Genomic DNA, 24341 nt, shown 5'->3' with positions numbered 1-24341 from the left:
ATCAATAAGGGATCATAGTTTTCACCTGGATTCACCTGGTCAATCTATGTCATAGAAAAAGCAGGTGTTCTTAATGTTTTGTATACTCAGTGTATGTCTAAAGATAAACAGCTGTAACATCGCACTGCTTTCAATATGATGGGATGAAGATTTAACATATTCTGGTGAATTTATTACGATATTTGTGAAGAAGAACAGGGCTACCTGTCACGTTCGTTGATGAACGGGTCAGACCAAGGCGCAGCGTGATATGCATACATGTTTATTTGAAACGAACAAACACACAACGAAACAATAAACTAACGACACGTGAAGTCCAAGGTACACAAACAACATACCTCACACGGAACAAGATCCCACAACTACACAGTGCCAATAGGCTGCCTAAGTATGGTCCCCAATCAGAGACAACGAGCGACAGCTGCCTCTGATTGGGAACCATACCTGCCAACATAGAAATACACATACTAGAACCCACATAGAAAATATTCCATAACAAAGAAAATACACACCCTGACTCAACAAATAAGAGTCCCCAGAGTCAGGGCGTGACACTACCTGGCTGGCAACGAGCACTCTGCAAGCATGCTGCCCTTCAAAGAGATGGCACAGTGCAGACAGAACATGCTTTCCATCCGATTCTGCAACGACCGTTAAAAATAGGCCATATGATTTTGCTTGCTCTGGACTCCAGAGAAGTGACATGATACAGTGCATTCGGAAAGTATTCAGACCACTTCCCTTTTTCCACATTTTCTTACGTTACAGACTTATTCTAAAATGGATTAAAATATATATATATATATCCTCATCAATACCGCATAATGACAAAGCAAAAATAGATTTTTTGAACTTTTTGCAAATGTATAAAATATTCAACACAGAAATACATTATTTACATAAGTATTCAAACCCTTTGCTATTAACCTCGAAATTGAGCTCAGGTGCATCCTGTTTCCATTGATCATCCCTGAGATGTTTCTACAACTTGATTGGAGTCCACCTGTGGTAAATTCAATTGATTGGACATGATATGGAAAGGTACAAACCTGACCATATAAGGTCCCACTGTTTGACAGTGCATGTCAGTGCAAAAACCAAGCCATGAGGTCGAAGGAATTGTCCGTAGAGCTCCGAAACAGGATTGTGTCGAGGCACAGATCTGGTGAAGGGTCCCAAAAAATTTCTGCAGCAGTGAAGGTCCCCAAGAACACAGTGACTTCCATCATTCTTAAATGGAAGACGTTTGGAACCACCAAGACTCTTCCTAGAGCTGGCCGCCCGGCCAAACTGAGCAATCGGGGGAGAAGGGCCTTGGTCAAGGAGGTGACCAAGAACCCGATGGTCACTCTGACAGAAGTCCAGAGTTAATCTGTGGAGATGGGAGAACCTTCCAGAACAATCTCTGCAGCACTCCACCAATCAGGTCATTATGGTAGAGTGGCCAGATGGAAGCCACTCCTCAGTAAAAGGCACATGACAGCCCGTTTGGAGTTTGCCAAAAGGCACATAAAGGACTCTCAGACCATGAGAAACAAGATTCTCTGGTCTGATGAAACCAAGATTGAACTCTTTGGCCTGAATGTCAAGCATCACGTCTGGAGGAAACCTGGCTCCATCCCTACAGTGAAGCACAGTGGTGGCAGCATCATGCTGTGGGGATGTTTTTCAGCGAGAGGGACTGAGAGACTAGTCAGGATCGAGGGAAAGATGAACGAAGCAAAGTGCAGAGAGATCCTTGATGAAAACCTGCTCCAGAGCGCTGGGGACCTCAGACTGGGGCGAAGGTTCACCTTCCAACAGGACAATGACCCTAAGAACACAGCCAAGACACCGCAGGAGTGGCTTCGGGACAAGACTCTGAATGTCCTTGAGTGGCCCAGCCTGAGCCCGGACATGAATCCGATCAAACATCTGAAAATAGCTGTGCAGCGACGCTCCCCATCCAACCTGACAGAACTTGAGAGGATCTGCAGAGAAGATTGAAGGGATCATAGCTTTCATCTGGATTCACCTGGTCAATCTATGTCATAGAAAAAGCAGGTGTTCTTAATATTTTGTATAGTCAGTGTATGTCTAAAGACAAGCAGCTGTAACATCGCACTGCTTTCAATATTATGGGATGAAGATTTAACATATTCTGGCGAGTTTATTACGATATTTGTGAGGAAGAACAGGGCTACCCGTCGGGCAACAAGAACTCTGCAAGCATGCTGCCCTCCAAAGTGATGGCACGGTGCAGACAGAACATGCTTGCTCTGGACTGCAGAGAAGTGATATGATATATCCCTAGTTGATATTGGCTGCTAACATGAATGACTTTCAGCTCAAAATGCAGGTGTAAAAAACAGTTTATTTCCTTAGCCTATCTTTTGTTTTGAAAATGCATCACCGTTTATGGCTGTATTGACATGCTACATTTTTGCACTGATTGTGTGTGCATGTTCGAGTGAGCCTAAGAATAGCTACCATATGCCCATGATTACCTAATTATTTCTGTCTGAAGACTGAAAAAGGTCCACACCCACTCAGCAGTAACCCCCTTCGGATGTGCAGTGCAATTTACATTATGAATGAGGAACGACGAATGGGAACAGATTATTATTTCATAGCTCTTCAGTTTTTTTCTCCTGATGGCGTAGTCGGCAGAGAGTAGTGCAGCTCCACCTATAATAGAGTTTCGGGTGAAATTACAATAAGATCTTTTTTCATTCCAGTTCATTCCTGAGTGCCGGGGAGAGACGGTCACGATAATTACAAAGTAGAATAACGAGAGAGACAGACACTGCATGAGGGTGTGCTGACAGCTTCTACAGGATAATAAATGAGAGTTGGAGAATTGAACGGGACGATGACTGATTGGAGAGGGAAATATTATGTGGAATGGGGCTCCGAGCACTAGGGAGCTCCCAAGGGCCGCGTTATATTGTTTGAGTCTTCTCATGTCCGTGGCAGGCAGGGACATTACAGCCCAGACACATAATGATGCCTGCCTACCTGAGTGACTTGTCAGGTATAAATTGAAGAGATAGCTAGCTGTGTGTGGTATTGTATGTAGGCTATGCATCCATTTTACTGTTCACCGCTTAGTTCTATCATCAAGTACTAAGGCTCTGGTGTGAGAGTGTCACAGACAGCAATGTATTCAATCAAACCTCCAAACCATAACGCATATGCCTCCTACAGTTAGTCTGATTTCAAAGACGCCTTTTTTGTTATTCCGAAACCTAGAATGACTACATATTCATGAGTCTCTGCAGGGAAGGAAGCTTTACTCATAATTATATTGCAATTGAAGTGTTTAAACCTGGCTACACCGCCATACAATAGGCCTTCTCTTCCTTCCTCATTTTTTATTCAGTAATTTCATTCTCATCAGCTCCTGTCCACCGAGACGGTTGTTTATCTGGTGTTTGGTGTTTAGGTGTTTATGTCTATTTTCTGGTCTGGATAAAATGTATTGAGGGAGAGTGAGACAGGCAGAGCCAGAGGCACTGTTGCGAGTGAACGGAGATTCTGAGAAAAAGACAGAACGCCATTTGCCTTCAGAATTTCAATTCTGAGCAAAACGTAGCTGAAGTGCCTTCAGCAGCTCAGCAGAAAGGTAATACTCCCTCTTGTTGTTGTAGTAGAAGTTTATGAAATATCACAATGCTTCCTAGACATCTGAAACTAATGGGGTTTTGGCTTGCTGATGGAAAATAGCAGCAGTCTGAAATATTGCTTGACTATCAGAGACGGGATTAGGTACTGCAGTAGTTGCACTGTCTGCTGTTGTTGTGTCTGCCTGCATTGAGGAAGAAACCCTAAAGGAAGTGTGGATATTAGTGGTGAAATGCTTTCACCACAGTAAAGAAGTTAGTTCTTGAAGGTAAATAAGAGTCATTGAAGGGGTTTAATCAACCATTCCAATTGTACACAGTTTGAGGTGAGATAAAACTTCTCTCATATCCCAGGAACTATATTTTCCAAGCAACGCAAGGCAGTTGCTTCAGAAAACAATACACCTGGAGTGAAGGAGAAAAGTATCTAAGTACTAAGTAATACTGTTGTGTTATAGTATACACTAAGGGGTAATATACAGTAAAAAGGAAAGACAGTGAGGCAAAATATTCTTTCAAGATTCATGTAGAGATTTTTCATAAACACTAAAACCAGAATCCCTGATGTTTTCTTTTCGGAATTCAAACCCCCGAGCATTTTGACCAGGTTCCATCTGCACTGACATAAAGTGGGGAGCTTTTTCATAACTAAATCAATTTCAGAGAGGTGCGAGAGAGAGGGGGAAACAATGTGCATGTTCCTCCTTGAACATCAAATGAACAATCAAAAAAAAGTCAGCGACCAGAAATCACATTGTTGTGAGGCTTTGCCAGATGGCTGCTTGTAAAGCAGAACAATTAAGTGGTTGGTGTACAGAGGCACTGTGTGGAGACCAGGCACTGGGGAGAGAGGAAAAAGCTCAGTGCTTCAAAACTGAGAGGGGGACCAAACTCCCAAACCAAATCCCTTCAGTCTGTCGTGCCACACAAAACAAAAGAGATAAAGCCTGGGATGTTCAGGAACGCAACCGACTCAGAGGTCCTATTCCTGTATTGTTCCAGCAGCGAAACAAAAGTTTGCTGATCTATCTAGCTCACAGACTGAGGTAGCTTTCGGTCTGTTGCAGCTGACTTGGCTGGCCGCTGACCAAACCAAAGATATAGTAACTGCGTGATTGAATAACAAAAACACCAAACAGACTAGCCAGGGAGAATGGAAAAACCCTGTCAAAGAATTCCACCGGGGCCCAAAAATTTGACATCGTTGGGTTGTTGGTGTCAGAAGTGGGATTAACATAAAGGAACAACTTTACCTGACATTCCAGTTCTCTGCTGCCAATGACTGGAACGAACTGCAAAAATCTCTGATGCTGGAGACTCTTATCTCCTTCACTAACTTTAAGCGTCAGTTGTCAGAGCAGCTTACCGATCACTGCACCTGTACACAGCCATTCTGAAATTAGCCCACCCAACTACCTCATCCCCATATTGTTATTTATTTTGCTAATTTGCACCCCAGTATCTCTATTTGCACATCATCTTTTGCACATCTATCATTCCAGTGTTAATTACGAAATTGTAACTATTTTGCACTATGGCCTATTTATTTATTGCCTTACCTCCATAACTTACTACATTCGCACACACTGTATATATATTTTCTGTTGTATTTTTGACTTTATGTTTTGTTTACCCTATATGTAACTCTGTGTTGTTGTTTTTATTGCACTGCTTTGCTTTATCTTGGCCAGGTCGCAGTTGTAAATGAGAACTTGTTCTCAACTGGCTTACCTGGTTAAATAAAGGTTAAATAAAAAATTTAAATAAAAATACAACTGTGAGGGAGAGATGAGAGAAAACAGAAAGGTTCTTAGCTGAAGACCCCGAGCAAGATCAAGCCTTCAGGCACTAAAAATGATCTTTCTTTTGATTGATATGTAGATGAAGCCCAAGAATCCAGTCTTAAAGGGGTCTGAACACAATGTCTGAACCCACTGTGAAACATTTCTACAGCTATTGTTTGAGATACTATTAGTCATTTTTGTTCCTAGCCAGACCGCAGCGGAATGACAGATGCAAAATGGTTCCAAACACCAGATCCTCAACCCGATAAATCGACTGTCTGGATGGATGCCGAGACCTCTGGATGACACAGGAAAATGAGAGATGAGAACTTTGCGACTGAGATTTGTTTGGCAGAGGCAGACCACAATGGGCATGATTTGGGCAATGCCCTACCATCATTGCTCTGATAGATAGTGCTGGACAGCAGAGAGACTGTGGGGCCATAGATCTTAATAAGAGACAGATGAAGAGGGGTCATGTTAAAAGGTCATGCAATAACCCACTAAAAGGGCAAGAAGTGAATAGTTGAGGGGAAAAATCTGATTGGAACAATTCAAAACCAAAACTGTTCTAACTCTTCATTATCCTTCCTCATAGCAGATCCCATTGCTAGATGCTGAGATAAAAAGTGATTTTAATTCAACAAGAAGAAAACCATCTCTACCCTCTTGAAAAACAACTTAGAGAAGTGCTGTCAACACAGAGAATGCGGTAGAAAATGTTCTGCAGAGTCGGGGGCCCATAAAGAAACAGTAAACCGATAATAAGGCCCATAATAAAAGGGACTGTGATAGCACATTGTCTCAGGCTAATCTAAACCCTTAATATACACCATTACAATCACATCTTCGGGAAAAATCACAAGAGCCTCCCATCAGCAAACTGCCGTCGTTTTGAGCAGAGACAGTAGCTGAGCTGAAAGTTTTATGATGACTATGAAAATCCATTCCAAACAGAAACAGAGAGTGAGAGAGAGAGAAAGAAAGGGAGGAGAAAATGAAGAGGGGGAAAAGGAATGAAGAGAATGCGTCAGTAGAGGAAGGTGTCGAGAGAAAAGACAGCAAATATAGCTTTTAATAATCTCTGCTGCCATCAACATAATTTATCTCAGGAAGGCGACCAGCATTTTCCGAGTGTTTATCTTTGGAACATATACATTTTACATCTTAGTCATTTAGCAGACGCTCTTATCCAGAGTGACTTACAGGAGCAATTAGGGTTAAGTGCCTTGCTCAAGGGCACATCAACAGATTTTTCACATAGTCGGCTCGGGGATTAGAACCAGCGACCTTTTAGTTACTGGTACAACGCTCTTAACCACTAAGCTACCTGCCGCCCCATGGAAGTCTATACACAATACAGAGGCATTCAGACACACACACACACTTCTCACCCCTAAGGTACATTAGCTGCAGCAGAATTTCTCCTCTAATAACAGAATCCATTGAAGCATTATTGAAAATGACTTTTGGAGAATGCCACATTAAGGGTACGGAAAGATATTTGCAGGTGTTTGCCGGAAAGAGCACAGTGGATTGTTGGTGAGAGACATGTAGGAGGGTGGAAACTCAAGCGTGAACGAATAATGGAGGGAAAAACATTCACATTTACAGACTGGGTCCAATCGGTGAGAGGAGACGTATTTTTTCTTCTTTATCTCGACACTTGGAGTGACCTTGAGAAATGAGAAACAGGCAACAGAGACAGCAAGAGGAAATATGAAACAGTCCACGCCTGAAACAAAACAACAACAGCAGGAACAGGGAAATGCACAAACAGATTCACTGTACCACCTAGGCTCTCTGGCTTTTTGAAAATAAACTAGGAAGTCAATGAGTATTTCCACTGTGTGAAAATAAGATGTTAGATAAGAACCAAGAGTAAGCACTGTAGGTACTGTATAGCTAAACCAGCTATCTTCGAGGTTTAGAGCGTTGGGCAAGGTCGCTGGTCTGAATCTGGAGCCGACAAGGTGAAAAAGCTGTTGCTGGGCCCTTGAGCAAGGCACTTAACCCGAAATGCTCCAGGGGCGCTGGGCAATAGTGACCCTGGCTGTAACCCCACTCCCTACGGGTGTCTCAGGGGGAGTTGGGATATGTAAGTAACACATTTCCATTACACATTTGTATCAGGACAAAAATAAGCACCTCCTAAATGTATTATTATTATTTGTCAAGTGTTACTGAGCACAGTGTGGAGGAGAAAAGCTATGAGACAGGAAAGTTTCAATCTCCCAATTTACCTAACCCTAACTTTCATAGAACTGTATGCATATAACAACCAAGAGTGAGCACAAGATACAGCATTTGTCATAAGTTACTGGACACAGGGGAAAAACTAAGAGACATGAAAGTTTACATTTCACAAATCATACTTCTATTACACTTTATGCAAGTTACTGGACACAGGGGAAAAACTATGAGACATGAAAGTTTAAACTTCATAAGTTATACTTCCATGGCACTTTAGGCATCACATGCATGACATCAATCGATGCTTGCATTCACAACCAAGAGTGAACACTAGATAAGGTATTTGTGACAAATTACTGAACACAGGGGGAAAAACAACTACGAGACATGATGAAAGTTTAAATCTCACTATGGACCTCAGTCATTTTTTCATGGCACTTTAAGCATTGCCTTCATGGCATGGATGCATGTCACTGCTTTCATTCACAAATGCACTCTTGAAGTGCTTTGAAGAACTATAGCGGAAGAAACGCTAACATTTTGAGGATGTTTTTAAGTGACCTCACATACTGTCTTGTAGATATCTCTGTCACGTTCAATGCTCCTCTTTCACTCCTGATTGTGCATCTTCCAGCATCTTAGCTTGACCTCATGTTCTCCCCTGTTCTCTACATTCCAGAAAGCTCTTTTCCTGAATAAATCTTTAAATAAACATAGAAAAGTTTGAGATTCCCCCTCCAGGCGTGATTATTTTTGCATGAGGGCGAAGAGAGCTTTTTAGGTCACACCGAGACAAATCCACTAGCGAGTCAGCGACATCCGCCTTTTTTCCGCTCATTGCCAAGCATCAGCACTGACCTGAAATGCAACGGTGTTGACTCATCATGTGGTCACCTCAGAACCTCTTCTGACCTGACAACACCCTAACACGCGTTCTGCCCTTTCCTCACAATGGATCGCAGATGTCGTGTATGAGTTGGTGGAGTCATGCTCAGGTCAAGGCTCAGCAGCAGGTTTTGTAGTATAATCTTCAGGTGGGATCTTTGTTCTGACCGGGCGGATACGGCACGAGCACAACTGATTCCCATTCATTATTTAGAGATAAAAGAAGCTGAGGCCGAGGCACTGGGGGATAACGCCGGACTATGACATAGCTAATTGCATTTGTCAGCTGCATGGTGCAGCATTGACGACAAAAGACATGAATGTGAACTGGTACAGGCCATCTAAGGAGTATTGTTACTGATGATAAGTGAAACCTCAGGGTCAGAGGAATGGACTTTAAGCAGATGTGGCTAAAAAGGATAGTTCTCTAGTGAGGAAGGATCCTGACCATAAAGTGTCTGGGCCTGGGGGTGTAGACAGTATATTAAAGCGTTCAATAGAATAATTCGTTGCAGAGGTAAAACAATGGACGATACAGTAGATTAAATTATGTTTTTCATTTTCTTATGTAATGTACAGGTAACTGCCAAAATAATGGAAACACTTGAGTAAATGAGGGATACAAAGTCTATTGAAAGCAGGTGCTTCCACACAGTTGTGGTTCCTGAGTTAATTAAGCAATTAACATCCCATCATGCTTAGGGTCATGTATAAAAATGCCCAGTTGCCCATTACTTTGGCTACCATGACTAGAAGAAGAGATCTCAGTGACTTTAAAAGAGGGGTCTCAAAGGCGCATAGGGGGTTTAAAGTGTGTGTGTGTGTGTCTCAGTCACCAGATCTCAACTCAATTGAACACTTATGGGAGATTCTGGTGGGAGATTCTGGAGTGGCGCCTGAGACAGTGTTTTCCCACCATCAACAACCTTTCTCATGGATGAATGATGTTAGCATCATTGTAAAATCTAGTTCAAGGCCTCCCGAGTGGTGCAGCAGTCTAAAGCACTGCATCGCAGTGCTTGAGGTGTCACTACAGACCCGGGTTTGATCCCAGGCTGTGTCACAACCGGCTGTGACCGGGAGTCCCATAGGGCGGCGCACAAGTTGTCCGGGTTAGCGGAGGGTTTGGCCGGGGGTGCTTTACTTGGCTCATTGCGCTCTAGCGACTCCTTGTGGCGGGCTGGGCGCCTGCAGGCTGACACATTTGTTAAGCGGCCGGGTGTTAAGAAGCGTGGTTTGGCGGGTCATGTTTCGGAGGACGCATGACTCAACCTTCACCTCGAAAAAGGGGTGGTGCCTTGTGGTGGCCTAACGCTGTATGTTGGTTTTTCCTTTATTTTGGCAGTTATCTGTACTTCTTATTTACATTTTCATCAAGATTGTTTTAAACATCAGTCTGTTTTACACTGTTTTGTGACCATTTACAGGATATCTCTACTGCCCCCAATCCTGCTGCTTTTCGTTTGTGGATGGAAGAGTTCAAGGCCCCATTTCTCTTCACAATAAGCCTTGGGGGGTGATGTGAAAAAGGTGTGTGACTTCACACATCATCTGTTCTAACCTGCCCCTTGGCATTTTGGGTAAGTCAATAATCCACCTCCCTTTAGTTGGATGCTGCTGAAGTATCTCTACGCCTCTCTAAAGACTGCCACTCTTTAAAAAATATATAGAAATAACACAGAAATAGAGTAAGTCTGGGAAATAAATGGTTTGTACCTTTTTTCATGTGCACTTTAGCATTAGCATTGAATGTATGGAATCTTGCCAGGCTTTTCAAAGCCATGTCATAATGAATGAGGGGCCACAAACAAACTCCTGATTTATATCTAGCCATAACTCTGGTTGACTGATGGGCATCATACTCTGTATGCAGAATCCACAACTAAATAATTTCCCCCTCTCTGTCGGGTTTAAATCACGTTGTGGAATGAATGGCACACGTGCAATTGCTTAACTGCAACCAAGGTTGTTTTTCAGGCTGAGATCTGGGGTTAAATAAGATGGATAAAAGGCAGTGCGGAAAAATAAGAAGTCTCCACTCCTGCTTTCAAAAAAGGTGTGTTTGATGGTGTACTATCAAACATATTCACTGCCCTACATCCTGCTGCGTTCCCCTCAAAGGGTATGTGTTCTGTTGTTTCCAGCAACTCTCCAAAGAGATATATAAAAAGGAGAACTCTCAGAGAGAGTGGAAGTGAGAGGAAGCCATATTCCACCTCTTACATCCTTTATCTGTTTCCTCCTTCTCCCTCTCTATAAGTCGTTTCAGAGCCAATCATGTGGAAACGTATAACTCAGGCATGAGGAGATGGGCTGAGTTGATCTGAAGGAGGAAGTCAAGAAAAAAAGAAGGAAAAAGGGGGAAAAAAACGTCCCCAAACTTCAGGAAGTGAAGGGTGAAGAAGTAAAATTCTGACTAATCTGTTTCATTGAAATGGATAATTATGTTTTCCGGGCCAGGTTCACAGGAATCAGATAAGTCCGGCTGGCATTGAGGCTGTCTTCTTGGTCTCTCTTGACACATCCCTGTCACCTTCTCTCAGTCCCCAGAATGCTCTCAGAACACTGTCACAGCACTGGCAAAAGTCCATCCATAATCTAAATGGATTTAAGCCCATGGCAGCTCTGTTCACTATCGTATGGTAGGGGCAATTGGTAAGCAAAAACAGCACAAGCACCGAGGCCCACATCACCAGCTAGCAACCACAGGCAACCAATCAGGACCCCTCACAACAGTTGTAAGAAAGTAGCCTTTCATGTAGTATTTATGTCATTTATGTCAGAAAGCCAGTGACGTACTCAAGACTTCTAAGGCCACACACAGCATGACTTGTAGGCCAGATAGACTAGAAGACATTGCATCATCATGTCTGAGGCAACATGTACAGTACAGTCTGCATGCACTGGTCAGTGTACAATGTGTACTAGTACACACTGGCCTGTACATCCTTGGATTAATTATTAAGTCCACATTTCCAATTTGGATTCATCACCAGTCCAGTGAGTTAGAAAACCCCAAAACAAACCTAATATCACATCAATGATGTAGAGGGTCGTAAAATCGAATGACAACTTCTGTGCCGCATGAAAAAACAACAATCAATGAAGCATTCGCGCTCAAGTGGAAAATAATTTTGCCTTTATCACTGACACGTTTGATGAGATTTTAATTTGATTACTGCAAACAAAACCGAGAGCTGCTGCTTCAAAAGGAAGCTGCTCCTGAGTCACAATTGCGTTGAAAACCCATAATATAAGCCTTCTGGCGCTTAGAGCTGATGATGAAATCCAACCATTTTCTGTTATGACAGAAAGTAAATTAGAGTGTGCTTCAGGATATGAGTGGAAAACACAAGAGTATGTAATTAAAAGGGTACAAATGTAAATATTGTGAGAAATGAGCTACATAAATGACCTATTCAATAATAGAATGAGTGATTAATGTATCAGATCCCAGGAAATGGGAGGGGAGCAGGACGTGCCCATTGAAATAACTAGACACCCTATATGGAGAGCAAAGATGGTTTTTCATAGAAGTTTCACTGTAAAACGGAACATGTAGATATTGTACAATGCCATGGACTTAAGCCTATCTGTTGACACAAAGGACTAAGTTGGCAAATCCTAAGAGAGAGAGAGAGAGAGAGAGAGAGAGAGAGAGAGAGAGAGAGAGAGAGAGAGAGAGAGAGAGAGAGAGAGAGAGAGAGAGAGAGAAAGACAAGATACAGAGAGAAAGACAATAAACAGAAAGACAGAAAGGGAAAGGTTGATCTGGGCCATCCCTTCCATCTCTCCCTTGCTATTTACACCCTCCTGCCCCCATATTGGGAGTGGGGGATTGGGGGCAGGAGGGTGTACATGGCAAGGGAGAGATGGAAGGGATGGCCCAGATCAACCTTTCTCTTTCTGCAGCCTATCCATTTTTAAGGTTTTCTTTCTTTCTAGGACCATTTATGGAGTGAATGGACACCCACTAATTCACAGCAAGAGAGCGTAACAATATGTTGAACTTTGAACTGTCATACATTTCAGTTGGGAAAGTATACGGTTAATAGAAAAGTGTGACACAATAACATTACTGCTACAACAAAGACTCATCAATACAAATGCCAAATAAATACTGTATGTTATATTACACAGTACACTTAATTTCACAGTGACACAATTAGTCTAACCTAAAAATACCACGTCACGCTTCTCACAACATTAAATAATTACCAGACTCGATATCCATTGCATTTGAGATCTACTTGTACAGTGCAATCCCATTTCAGATCATTATAATATTGCATAATGTCACTTTTATTAACACAAATTCCTGTCAGTTATCATCATATGACTTTGCCATACAGCACACATCATCACAAGACCACAATCAAGCGTCTAATAGGGGGATGGAGAGGGAAGAGGAGCGAGGAGAAAGCTTACATTATCAGGCGGAGGGAGCTATTGCACTCGAGGCAAGGATGAGGCCAATTAGATGACAATAATTAAGCTCAAACGCATCATGATCATTTGGTGTGAAAATGTGTGTTAATGACCTGGAGAGACTGACAGACTAAGACTAAGTCTACATTCCCTAGAAGATACGGCGATTAAGAAAATACATTGTTACATTGAGAATGTTGTGTTATGTTGGGGATTTTGCCAGCTATGTTAGCTAAGAGTGTTGTATTTTCACAACCTCTGTACAAAATACTGGTCCTGTTGAGTTGACGTTAAGTCAAGAATGTTGTGTGAGAAGAATTTAAGTTTCCTAGAAGATATGTTGGACTGAACAGTCAAAAACTACGAGTTACGTTTCCATCTAGCTATATTGAGTGTGTTGTGTTTTCGCAGCCTCTGTATGTACGATATGCTGGTCCTGTTGAGTTGGAGTGGAGTCAGGGATATGAAGTGTGAAGTCGGATCCATACAGGCAGGCTCATCTCTAAGAGGTTTCAGCATCTGGCATCCAGGCATCTGTAGTCTATAATTGTACCTCACATTGCTCTGCTGCAGTAGCACAGACAATTTCTGAATTCCCTCCAGCCTTCTGACTGAGCGATTAAGTGATAAGGTACATACTGAAAGTGTTTCTTCAGTAAGAATACTATAAATGCCCTTAGGAGCTAGGATCTGCAGTATGGGGGCTACCAAGACAAAAGTGAAGGGGTACACCAAAGCAAATTCCCCATTCATTACATGCTAATGAAATTTCGCACTTGGGCACTTTATACGCAAATCATCGCACATTACAAATCAAACGCTTCTGTGTTTCTATACCTGTGTACCTATTTGCTAAGAATTAATAACTAATGAGCAATAAACTGCTCAACCGCCAAGGGATGTGTTATATCTAGCCTAGCTGTAGAAGAACGGACATCTGCACAGTTTCACATTGTACATCACTCTGTCGTTTAATGACCACACATTCTGACAACCCATTAATCCGTAAAGCAGCACACTGTCGTAAACCATAACAACGTACAGTACGACGTACAGCACGTCGTACCATACATAACATTTCCCCCCCCCTTTCCAAAACCAGGGACTGGTACCATATATAAAATGTCCATAGGGCAAGAACCTAGAGTGATACCTGTAAGAAATAAACATTAACCCTTAAATGGATGGACTCTCCAAACTAGCCAGTTCAGTCCATTAACCTGGAGGTTGACTAAGACACCTAACGGAGCCTAAGAATGAAAAGAGGTTAAGTAGTCCCCCAGATAAGCAGGGCGAGTTTGTGCCCACATAGGCCTTTCTTCAACCGCCACCACTTGTGGCTCTGGCCCTTGGGGAGCCCACAGAGGCTGGGGCTCGGGTGGTAGTGGTGGAGGAGGTCCATCCGGTGGCGTCTCTGGCCTGCATGTCTGTTTTGTGTGCCTTCGTGTTCCTCGAGGGGCAGGGACTTTTCTGAGGCGGCTGGCGTGCCAGCGTGATCCATTGCTCATCATGAATATGGCAGGCCCCAGTTGTCGACTGACCTGCAAGGGGTCCGACCAGAATGAGGCCATTTTGTTGCACCGCTGAGGCCGTCGGGCTCGGACCAAGTCTGACACTTGGATGATCGACTTCTTCACCCTGTGTGCCTTGTTGGAACGCTGTTTCATTGCTCTTTGGTGCCTGGTCACTGCCTGCTGTTCTTGGGTGCGCCTAGTCGCCGGTTCTGCTACTCTCTGTGTTCTGAGTCTGTCCTGTGGCAGTTCCATCTCACGACCTAGCATGAGGGATGCCGGGGAGACCTGTGTTGTTGTGTGTTTGCTTGCTCTGTAGTGCATTAGCGTTTGATTCAAAGCAGTTTGGAACGTGCACCCCTGGACCAGGTGTGCTCTGATGCCATTCTTCAGCGTTTGGTTGAAGCGTTCCACCCCTCCGTTAGCTTGTGGGTTGTAGTAGGCCGTGCGGATGTGTTTGATTCCCTTGTTGCTGAGATATGAGGAGAACTCGGCAGAGGTTAGCTGGGGCCCATTGTCCGTGGTAAGGGTGAGGGGTAGGCCCCACCTTGTGACCAGGCTGTCTAGGATGTCCACGATGGCCTGTGCTCTGACAGTTCCGACAGGAACCACTTCTGGCCACTTAGAGTGGAGGTCATACACCACCACCAGGAAGCGCTGATGGTGAGGGACTGCGTGTCCATGGATCTCGCCACAGATGTCCAGTTGGATGTGCTCCCTGGGGTGGGACGGCCATGCGAGAGGCTGCAGGGGGGGTGGGGCGGACTGTCCTGTTTTCCCACTGAGGAGGCATGCAGCACAATCCCTGACCAGGGCTTCAATGTCGTGGTCGATGCCTGTCCACCACACAAGGTCTCGACATCGCTGTTTGACCTTCACTGTGCCCAAGTGACCCTCGTGCGCCATGGATAGAACATGCGCACGCAGGCCACTCGGGACCACAGTGCAAAACCCTCGAGAGACACAGACTTCTTCCCAGCAAGAAAGTTTGTGCTTCACCCTGGCGAAAGTCGCCAGCTCTTCCGGCACATGTGCTGGCCATCCAGTGCGTATGTAGGTGCGCAGGGTAGACAGTGTGGGATCCTGTTCCGATGCTTGCTTCAGCTCCTCCAGTGAGATGACTGACTGAAGAGGAGCGTATAGCATTTGTACAAGCTCTGTTTCGTTGTGGTCTGGCAAGACGGTTGGAGTAGGAGCATCAAAGGAGCGTGAGAGGAGGTCTGCCACCACGTTATCCCTCCCCGGAGTGAACTTCAGCTGATAGTCATACTGTCTGAGGCGGTCGGCCCATCTGTGCAGCCGAAGTGGCTTGTGACCAGTTCCTGATGCCGACAGTAGCGTTGTGAGGGACTGGTGGTCGGTTCGGCGTGTGAACAGACGGCCATATAGGTAGAGGTGCAACCTTTCGCACGCCCAGACACAGGCCAGTGCTTCTCGTTCGCCCACAGAGTACCGTTGTTCTGTGGGGCTCAGGGCAGACGGGGTCAAACTGAGCCAAGACTGGGGCTGTGGTGAGCTGGCTCTTCAGTTAGCGGACCGCGTCTGATCAGGCTGCCGTCCAGGCCCATGGCTCATCCTTCTTGAGGAGCTGGCGAAGGGGCGCTGTGGTCTGAGAGTAGTGGGGCAGAAACCGGAGGTAGTAAGCTGTCATGCCCAAGAATGAGGCCACCTGAGAGGCTGAGGTCGGTTCCGGGATCCGGTGGACGGCTTCAATGTTCGACATGAGTGGGGCAATGCCTTTGGCCGACAGGCGGAAGCCCACAAACTCGACGGCTGGAGCTGCAAAGGAGCACTTTCCACCGTTAAGGGTCAGGTTGTTCCGCAGTAGAGCACTGAATACTCTGTGGAGTCGATAATCATGGATGTGGAGGTCAGGGCCGTGGACCACGATGTCATCCAGATAGACCGCCACCCCAGGTATTCCAGCGAGGATGGTGCTCATCACCTTCTGGAAGCAGCTGGGGGCGGAGCTAAGTCCAAAAGGCATGCGTGTATATCTGAAGACGCCAGCATGTGTGACAAAGGCCGTGAGGTCTCTGCTAGCTGCATGGAGGGGTACCTGAAGATAACCCTGACGAAGGTCAAGCTTCGTGAAGATCGTGGAGCCATGGAATTGTGCGGTCAGCTCCTCAGCTGTAGGCAAGGGGTACTTATCCGGGACAACGGCCTTGTTCACAGCACGGAGATCCACACAGGTCCGGATTCCACCTGACTTTTTGGTTGCAATGACCAAGTTTGAAATCCAGGGGGCAGCGTTGACTGGCTCAATGATGCCTGCATCCAACTGTGACTGGAGATATTTTGTGACGTCATCACGCAGTGCAAAGGGAATGCGCCGCAGGGGCTGCATGACTGGGGTCACTTCCGGATTCACTAGGAGCCTGTGAGTAAAGGCTGTGAGGCAGCCCAGTCCATCAAACAAAGTCGGCCAGTTCTGTTGCCATGTGCAGGTAACCTGGTAGATAGCTGACCCACTGTCATCTCTCAGTGTGAATCCCAAGCCTGTGAAGAGGTCGAGGCCCAGGAGGTTGGCACCCCGCTTTGCAACATGAAATGTGAATGATGGCAGATGTTTGGTGCCGTAGTGTACTGGGACCTGGAGGGTGCCTACAATGTCTATCTTGGATCTACCGTACCCACACAGGGCAGTGGAGGGCTATTGGAGTGGTAGGTGACTGAAAAACTTGTAGTAAGTGGCAAGGTTGAGCAACGACACCGCAGCGCCAGTATCCAGCAGCAAAGGCAAATCCACCTCACCCAGCTGCACAGTGCATGTCCTGAATGACACATGGTTGGTGGAGACGGTTCGGATTTCCATGTGTTCATGTTGAGAGGGAGATGAAACTAAGGGCCTGTTCTGGGTGGAGCTAGTAGCAGGGGCAGAACGACACACTTTCGCAAAGTGATTGTATTTTGAACAGTTCTTGCATATTTTCCCACGGGCTGGGCAGTTTGAAGCCCTTGAATTGTGAGAGCTAGCCCCACAGTTGCCACAGCTACTTCTGTTTGTTTGTCTGTGTGCCTGCTGCACGGGCATGCCGGTGTCTGTGTCCATGCAGCTATCGACGTGGGAGGGCGTGCGCAGCGCGTGATCGTTGTAGTGCGCCTGCTCGGGCTGAAGCTGCTGTGTGAGAATGGCTGGGGGCCGAGTGTATGCTGCAGAGCTGTCTGTTAGCATAGAAGAGCATTCCAACGCCGCTTCAACCTGGAGTGCTATTTTACTAGCTCCATCTAGTTGTAAATTATCCGATTCCAAAAGCAGTTTCTCCCTTGTCTTTTCACATAACGTCCCCTCTATCAACGGATCCCTGATGATCTCGTCCTGAAGTGTCCCGTAGTTACAAGAGCTAGCCAAATCCCTCAGATTAGCCACGTAGCTTTGAATGGACTCACCCGGCCGTTGGTGTCTCTTCCGTAGCCGGTAGGGTCGGAGGAGCACTCGCTCTTTCCCGGCGAAGTGGTTCCGTAGGAGGCTGACTGCAGCAGTGAATGTAGGAGCCGATCCAAGCGCTCTGAAAATCCTCTGTCCCTCTGTACCAAGGCAGTGACGGAGCAGTGCTGTCCTCCGCTTGTCGGAGATTGTAGAAAAGTCCATAGCTTCGAGATAAGTGTTAAAACTTTCAAGACAGTTATTCCACGGGACTGGAGGTTCGCCAGGCACGGCGAGGAATGGTGCTGGCGGTGGTAAACTGAATTCAGCCATCTTCGTCGCCAATGTTATATCTAGCCTAGCTGTAGAAGAACGGACATCTGCACAGTTTCACATTGTACATCACTCTGTCGTTTAATGACATGTGCCACACATTCTGACAACCCATTCATCCGTAAAGCAGCACACTGTCGTAAACCATAACAACGTACAGTACGACGTACAGCACGTCGTACCATACATAACAGGATGAAACTCAGAAGACTTAGATGAAGAGAGGAGGCAGATCTGAATAACTTTGAAGAAAGTATTATTATCATTGTTAGTGTACACGGTAAACAGTCTGCCTTCATTTCGCTCACATCCCTGAAGCATCCCATTGAGATATGGGACCACTCCTTTGAATATTATTCACAGGAATTACTGATCTGCTTCCATTGTTTAAGGTCAGGGCGTTCATTAAAATTGACAGGCTGACTTTGAGATACTTGAAGGCGTTGGCTGGTGCCTTGACCTTTATTGAAAAGTCAGCATCTGTCCTGCCATTTGGGCTGAGAGAATGGACACCGTGGTATAATCAGACTCTAACAGTCTCTCCGGACCCGAAATCTTCTTAGCAGAGCTGTGATTTCAATTAACAATTAATATTATGGACAGAGAGGAACAGAGCAAAACAAATGCAGAGACTGCAAAGTTTATGGCTGCGATCAGTTGTTGATTCATGGGTATGAACTATCATGTTCTGGAAGTTTCTGACTAGTATATGGATTGATCCCTCTCTAACTCTCTGTTTCTACTCGTTCTCTCTCTACATCCCTCACTCTCTCTAGATCCCACCAGGACTCATTTGAACAAAGTCTAATATGATATTTTGTGCCCTGGTTTTGTTGATACGGAATCCCAGCACTGTGGCAACCGTCACGTTGATGTATCAGAAACCCAGCCAATCATGGGTTTGCAACGGGTGGGTTACTGCTCTAACTGCCTTGGAGGAGGGACATGACTAGGCTGAATGAATGCCAGGGCACATCTCAGAGGCTTGGGAATGTCAATGTTCTTCTAACACCCAGGACTATTTACTCCTCTTAATGACTACACCTGACTTCAATTACTTTAAATGCTGAGAAAAACACCTGGCTTACTTAGTCTTTTTCCTGCCCTGTAGCTCATTTTGAAGAGCTTCACTGTTGGATGATGTATTTTGTTAGATGTTGAAATATCTATTTTCTAAGACAATTCATTTTGGATTATTTTGGGAGACTGACTCACAGAAGCAGACTTTTTTTGCTCTATAACTAATTAAAAGGAGCTTTGAGATTGAACAATGTCTTAGGTTAGATATTGGATATCTATTTAGTAAGATTTAATTTTATTATTTCTGGGAAATTTTGCCACTTTGATTTCCTAGCAACTGGCTCATACCTTGACATTCAACAATACGGGAACATTTAAAGGACATTGCTAATCTTCGCAGTAATTCAAAGACTAAACTCAAAGACTCTCTCTCTCTATCACTCTCTCTCTCTCTCTCTCTCTCTCTCTCTCTCTCTCTCTCTCTCTCTCTCTCTCCTTCCCCTCTCTCCTTCCCCCTCTCTATCCCTTGTCATCAGCCTGACTCACTCAACAGGAGAGGGCTCTACACACGTCACAGTCTAACTATCTGGGTCCCACAAAGACACGCAGGAGCCGCATCACTATAATATTTCAAGAATCATTCAGCTTTCATTGCGTTGACACACCAAATTGCCTGAAAGGACCACAAGCTCTTGCTGTGTCACCACTACTGTCACCGCTAGCAAAACAACAAGAAAAACGGCAACGAAAGTAATGAACGAAGACAACCTGTCCGGTACTAAAATATCTTGATGGTGGTTATGGCTTATAGCTTCACATTGACTCAAAGGGGACTTGTATACCTCTCCTTTTGTCAGTGTATTAGTAATGCACTTTGTGTTGTTACTCTGTGTAGTTGTTGTGTTAGTCTCCCTGGGAAGGTGTAAGGGGACAGAGCTACATCAGCGGTACATCACGTTAAACTTGCAGTCAGTTTACACAAGAGTAGAGACTAGTCATCGTTCACCTGGGGCGCCCTGCTCAATGCTCAGTAGTGCAATGATGCTTTGCATGCAGCAGTCTTGTACAAAGCTGTGAGGGAGAAATAAATAGAAAAGGGGTAGGGAGAGAAAAGATGGAGGGGGAGAGAGAGTAGAAAAGAGAAAGATGGTGGAGAGAGACTGCACTATTGTTACTATGATGAATCTGAATATGTGTCGTTGAGGGAGGGAAAGAGAGAGAGGGAGAGAGGAAGTGAGAGAGACAGAGAGGGAGAGATGAAGAAAGGCTACTGTTTTACCTCCACAGGGTGCTCTCTGTAACACTCCCCAGGTGAAAGTCGTAGAGTTTGGTCAGAATCAGGATCACCTGGAAACAAAAAAGACATAATATCTGTTATAAGTATGTAATAAGCCATGAAATAACTCAAACCTATTAGATAATAAACAGAAACATTTAAGAATACCACAGGTTATTCTCTCAGAAGACAAGAGAGACTGGGCAAACGTATTCTATATTCTCTTAGAAGAACAACAACCTACGTGTTCCATAAAAAACAATCAAAACCACCATAAACAACAACAACAGGTGTTTGTCGATACATTGGCATGTTGTGAATGTCCCTTCAGCTCCGTCCCCAACACAACACTTGTCAAGGGTCACTATGCGAAAATGTATGCCCACTTTGAACGCTCTCTCTCTTGATCCCTCAGTGCTGCCAGGCTTGGGCCCTGACAAGCATGATCCTGTAGTCAGTCCCTCTGTTTACATAGCTTTGGTCTGAGCGGTTTGAAGAGCAGGAAAGAGAGAGAGAAGTGAAGGGGGTCTTTGATAAAACACTGAACAAGGAGACGGGTGAATCACAGACCAAGATGGCCGACCATATTCCAGAGACCCAGTGGTCAGATTTGATATCAAAACAGAGGACCAGAGAACTCTGTGTCTTTTTGACTCGCTGAAGACTGGTGACATCTATCACTGAATCCAAAATCTACCCCTATACCTCCTCCCTAGGCACTCCTGTAGGAAATGTTCATCTTGTATTTGACGTTTAAAAAGGCTTATGAAGTTTCTAATTCCCACTTAGAAATTTCAAACTAGATTTTTTTCCTTACAAAAAATGTATCAACCCCTAAATAAAATATATTTATAATCCACATAATAATTCACATTCCTGTTGCTGCAGAATTATTTTCCTGCTGTATCAAACTGCCTCAAATGAGGATCCTACATCTGTATGTGCAAGCTGTATGGCAAAAATTCCACCCAGCCTATTAGAAAGCAAATCGTTTAAAGGTTATTACCATTCTGATTAAACCTATCTTAGATCTACAGGAGAGGCTAGTGGGTAGAAATGGCCAAGGGATTGATTTGGGATTCAGCGTATGCTCCTCTGAGTGGAAGGGTATTGATGCAACCAGGGCACATATGGTGTCTGTGGAGGAGACAAACATAGAGTAATACTGGTGAGACAACACTGGTGAGACAACACTGGTGAGACAACACTGGTGAGACAACACTGGTGAGACAACGCTGGTGAGACAACACTGGTGAGACAACACTGGTGAAACAACACTGGTGAGACAACACTGGTGAGACAACACTGGTGAGACAACACTGGTGAGACAACACTGTCTTTATATAAATGCCTCAACAGCCAGATGGTCTGTTTACCTGGTTAAATAAAGGTGAAATAAAAAAATTAAAAAACAGCCAGATGGTCACAGCGTCATTAGCGATGTACATTACCACCTCCAGGTTGCGTCGTTAACTCTGAGGGTGACGCTGGAATTTGTTAAATGCGTAACATGGAAAAGATTGACTCGTCTCGAACCTTAATTATTTACCATTCATCACGACACAGATGACTTGAAAGTGCGAACGGGAAGAGGTTTTCATAATAAAAGCTTTGTTTTCTAATGCTACAAACCAAATTGACTCTGGCTTTTTTATTTGCATACTTGTCTCTTGTTAGTGTCCCCCTCTTTGCGCCAAGCGTATGCTTCCTTAAAGTGAACCGACAAGCTTGACTTCGCTGCAAGGTGATTCGCTAGCTGTCTCTCTTTGTCTTGCCTGACTACATTTAGATATACAGTATACATCTGGAAAATGGAACTCAGGAGGGAGAAGGGAATAAAGCCAACACCAGTTGTAGACTTGACTTCCGTGGTCTATGTGTACAGGCTCCAGGCTTGGCCTCACTAGCCTGGCTGGCCCTTAAGAGCCCCAAGGACTGGCCTGGACCTCACTGGGGAGCCACTAATGGATCTCTCTGAGAGATGGTGCCACCACCCTGGGGGCCCTCTCCTCCTCCTAAGACTGTGAGCAGATGGTTCGGGCCAAGCAAGATTGCACTGCCAGAGAGGGCAATGTAGAGAGAGAGGAAGAAAAACATAGAAGAAGAAAATTGGATTCATGCCATGCCGGTAAAATGCAAAGCAAAACTGAGTGTTGGTAGTGTATCTGTATCTGTGTTTGTGTCTGTGTGTGTGTGTGCGTGAGCTTGCATGTTCTTGCTTAAGAGTGTGTGTGTGTGGAGATCCCTGCAGGCGCTTGATGTTGTCAGACAAGCTTGCTCTCCTCTGCCAGGGGGTGGCACCACACAGACAGGGAGCAGTCCCCCTCCATGACAGCATGAATTGAAAATTCACATCGAATAACCGAGCCACCAGCTGAAATCCAAGAGAATACTTTTGTCCTGTCAGCTTGTTTCACCCTCATGAAAATCTTAATCATGTCTCTGAGAATGCCATGCTCGCCCAACCACAAACGGAATACAAACGGTGAAAGCATTAAATGTGGGTCGGTTGTGAAAAATACTCAACTTTCAGCAACTCCTTGTAACATATTGTCAAGTTTGTTTACATAGTGCTGATCTTTGTTGGTCCTGTTTAGTCGACTGACAATGGATTCAATGCAATATGGATGGCATAAACTGTAAACAAATAAGTTTCACGAAGGGCCATTTTTCAAGTACATTCTCCCCTCTTCGAAAACCCCAATGGACTGCAATGATTGGAAGAAAATGTCAGCTTGTAGCCTTGCAATTAACCAACTGCGGAGAAAACATATTATTAGTAATAGCATAACTAAATGTTCCATGTCCACAAAGACCAATTCAAAGTGCTAAATGCAATTTTGAATGCTGATTTAGTTCTGCGGTGCACTAACGATAGGTCACTAATGACTTTGAGAAAACAGTTAATCTCTCCTCCAAGCCAGTCAGAAGTTTAATTGGGTTAGCCCCACGAATTGCTGTTGTCCATTGCCGGGGTCAGTGCTATGCGGCCCGGTAACAAGGACACTAAATTGAACATGCTTTTCGATAGTGAATGCTGAATGAGTATCTAGTCCCTCAGGAGTGTTGAATCAGTGTGGCATGGCAGAAATGCCTGGCTAATAAAAATAACACCTCAGAATGTCTGTGTCCTTGTGGATAACTGAGGCTGCATGTGACGACAGTGTTGCATCATGGTTGCATTAAGCAGTAGTAGCCGTGTTATGGAACATGGCACATCAAATAATAATCATTAAAACATAAATGTATTGTGGGGAACATTAGTTAACAAGTTGTTTTAATATATTTTTCTAGAGACACCAGTACAGGTGTATGTTAATGAGACTTCTGCCTGTTTACACAACGACTCTTCTCATTCAAAGACTTCAGTACCTATTCCTCTTGATTGCATTCTTAGAATGTAGCTATACCCCCCATAGCTACACTACTGATCAGGTCCACTCCACTCTTAAGCCCCAGGAACAGCAGCATTTGACTCTGAAGTAGAGGGAGAGAATAGCCAGAGAGAGAGAGAGAGAGAGAGAGAGAGAGAGAGAGAGAGAGAGAGAGAGAGAGAGAGAGAGAGAGAGAGAGAGAGAGAGAGAGAGAACCACGTCCAAATCCAAAAAAAGGCAGCAGAGCTTGCAAAACAAATGTAAGAGCAGATGTCAACAAAATGGCAGCCGAACGAAACGCTGATCTTTATCCAAAAGTGATTAAGCCCCTCAGCCTTTCAGTAACGTGTCAGCAGCCAAGCAATTACAACATCAAGTGGAGGGAGAGGCCCGTTTATGTTTAATGTGTCTATCCGGGCCCACACACCACAAATGGTGAGGTTTGATGGTTCTATCCGAGCTGGGTGTATGTTTGTGTGGTTGTGTGTTTATGGTACCTGTCGTTGGAAAATAGGATCCCTACTGACATGTATGCTATAGCGCTGGCGGTAAGTGCATTTACTAA

At 44.6% G+C, this 24341-nt stretch overlaps 1 protein-coding gene across 1 annotated transcript in view; it reads right to left on the bottom strand.

Moving 5' to 3' along the window:
* LOC311113577 (VPS10 domain-containing receptor SorCS3-like) overlaps positions 1 to 24341 on the bottom strand; it is a gene marked incomplete at both ends in the record, with an annotated part of 211996 nt that overhangs the window by 115638 nt on the left and 72017 nt on the right. Inside the window, one exon of the mRNA XM_084156824.1 lies at positions 20406 to 20473. Within this exon, the coding sequence (XP_084012950.1) occupies positions 20406 to 20473 (68 nt within the window). The remainder of the gene's footprint in view (positions 1 to 20405; positions 20474 to 24341) is intronic.

Source organism: Coregonus lavaretus (genome assembly GCF_964263955.1).
Source record: "Coregonus lavaretus genome assembly, chromosome: 40".
In the NCBI taxonomy this organism is placed as follows: domain Eukaryota; kingdom Metazoa; phylum Chordata; class Actinopteri; order Salmoniformes; family Salmonidae; genus Coregonus; species Coregonus lavaretus.
This window is presented reverse-complemented; position numbering and strand designations above follow the sequence as displayed.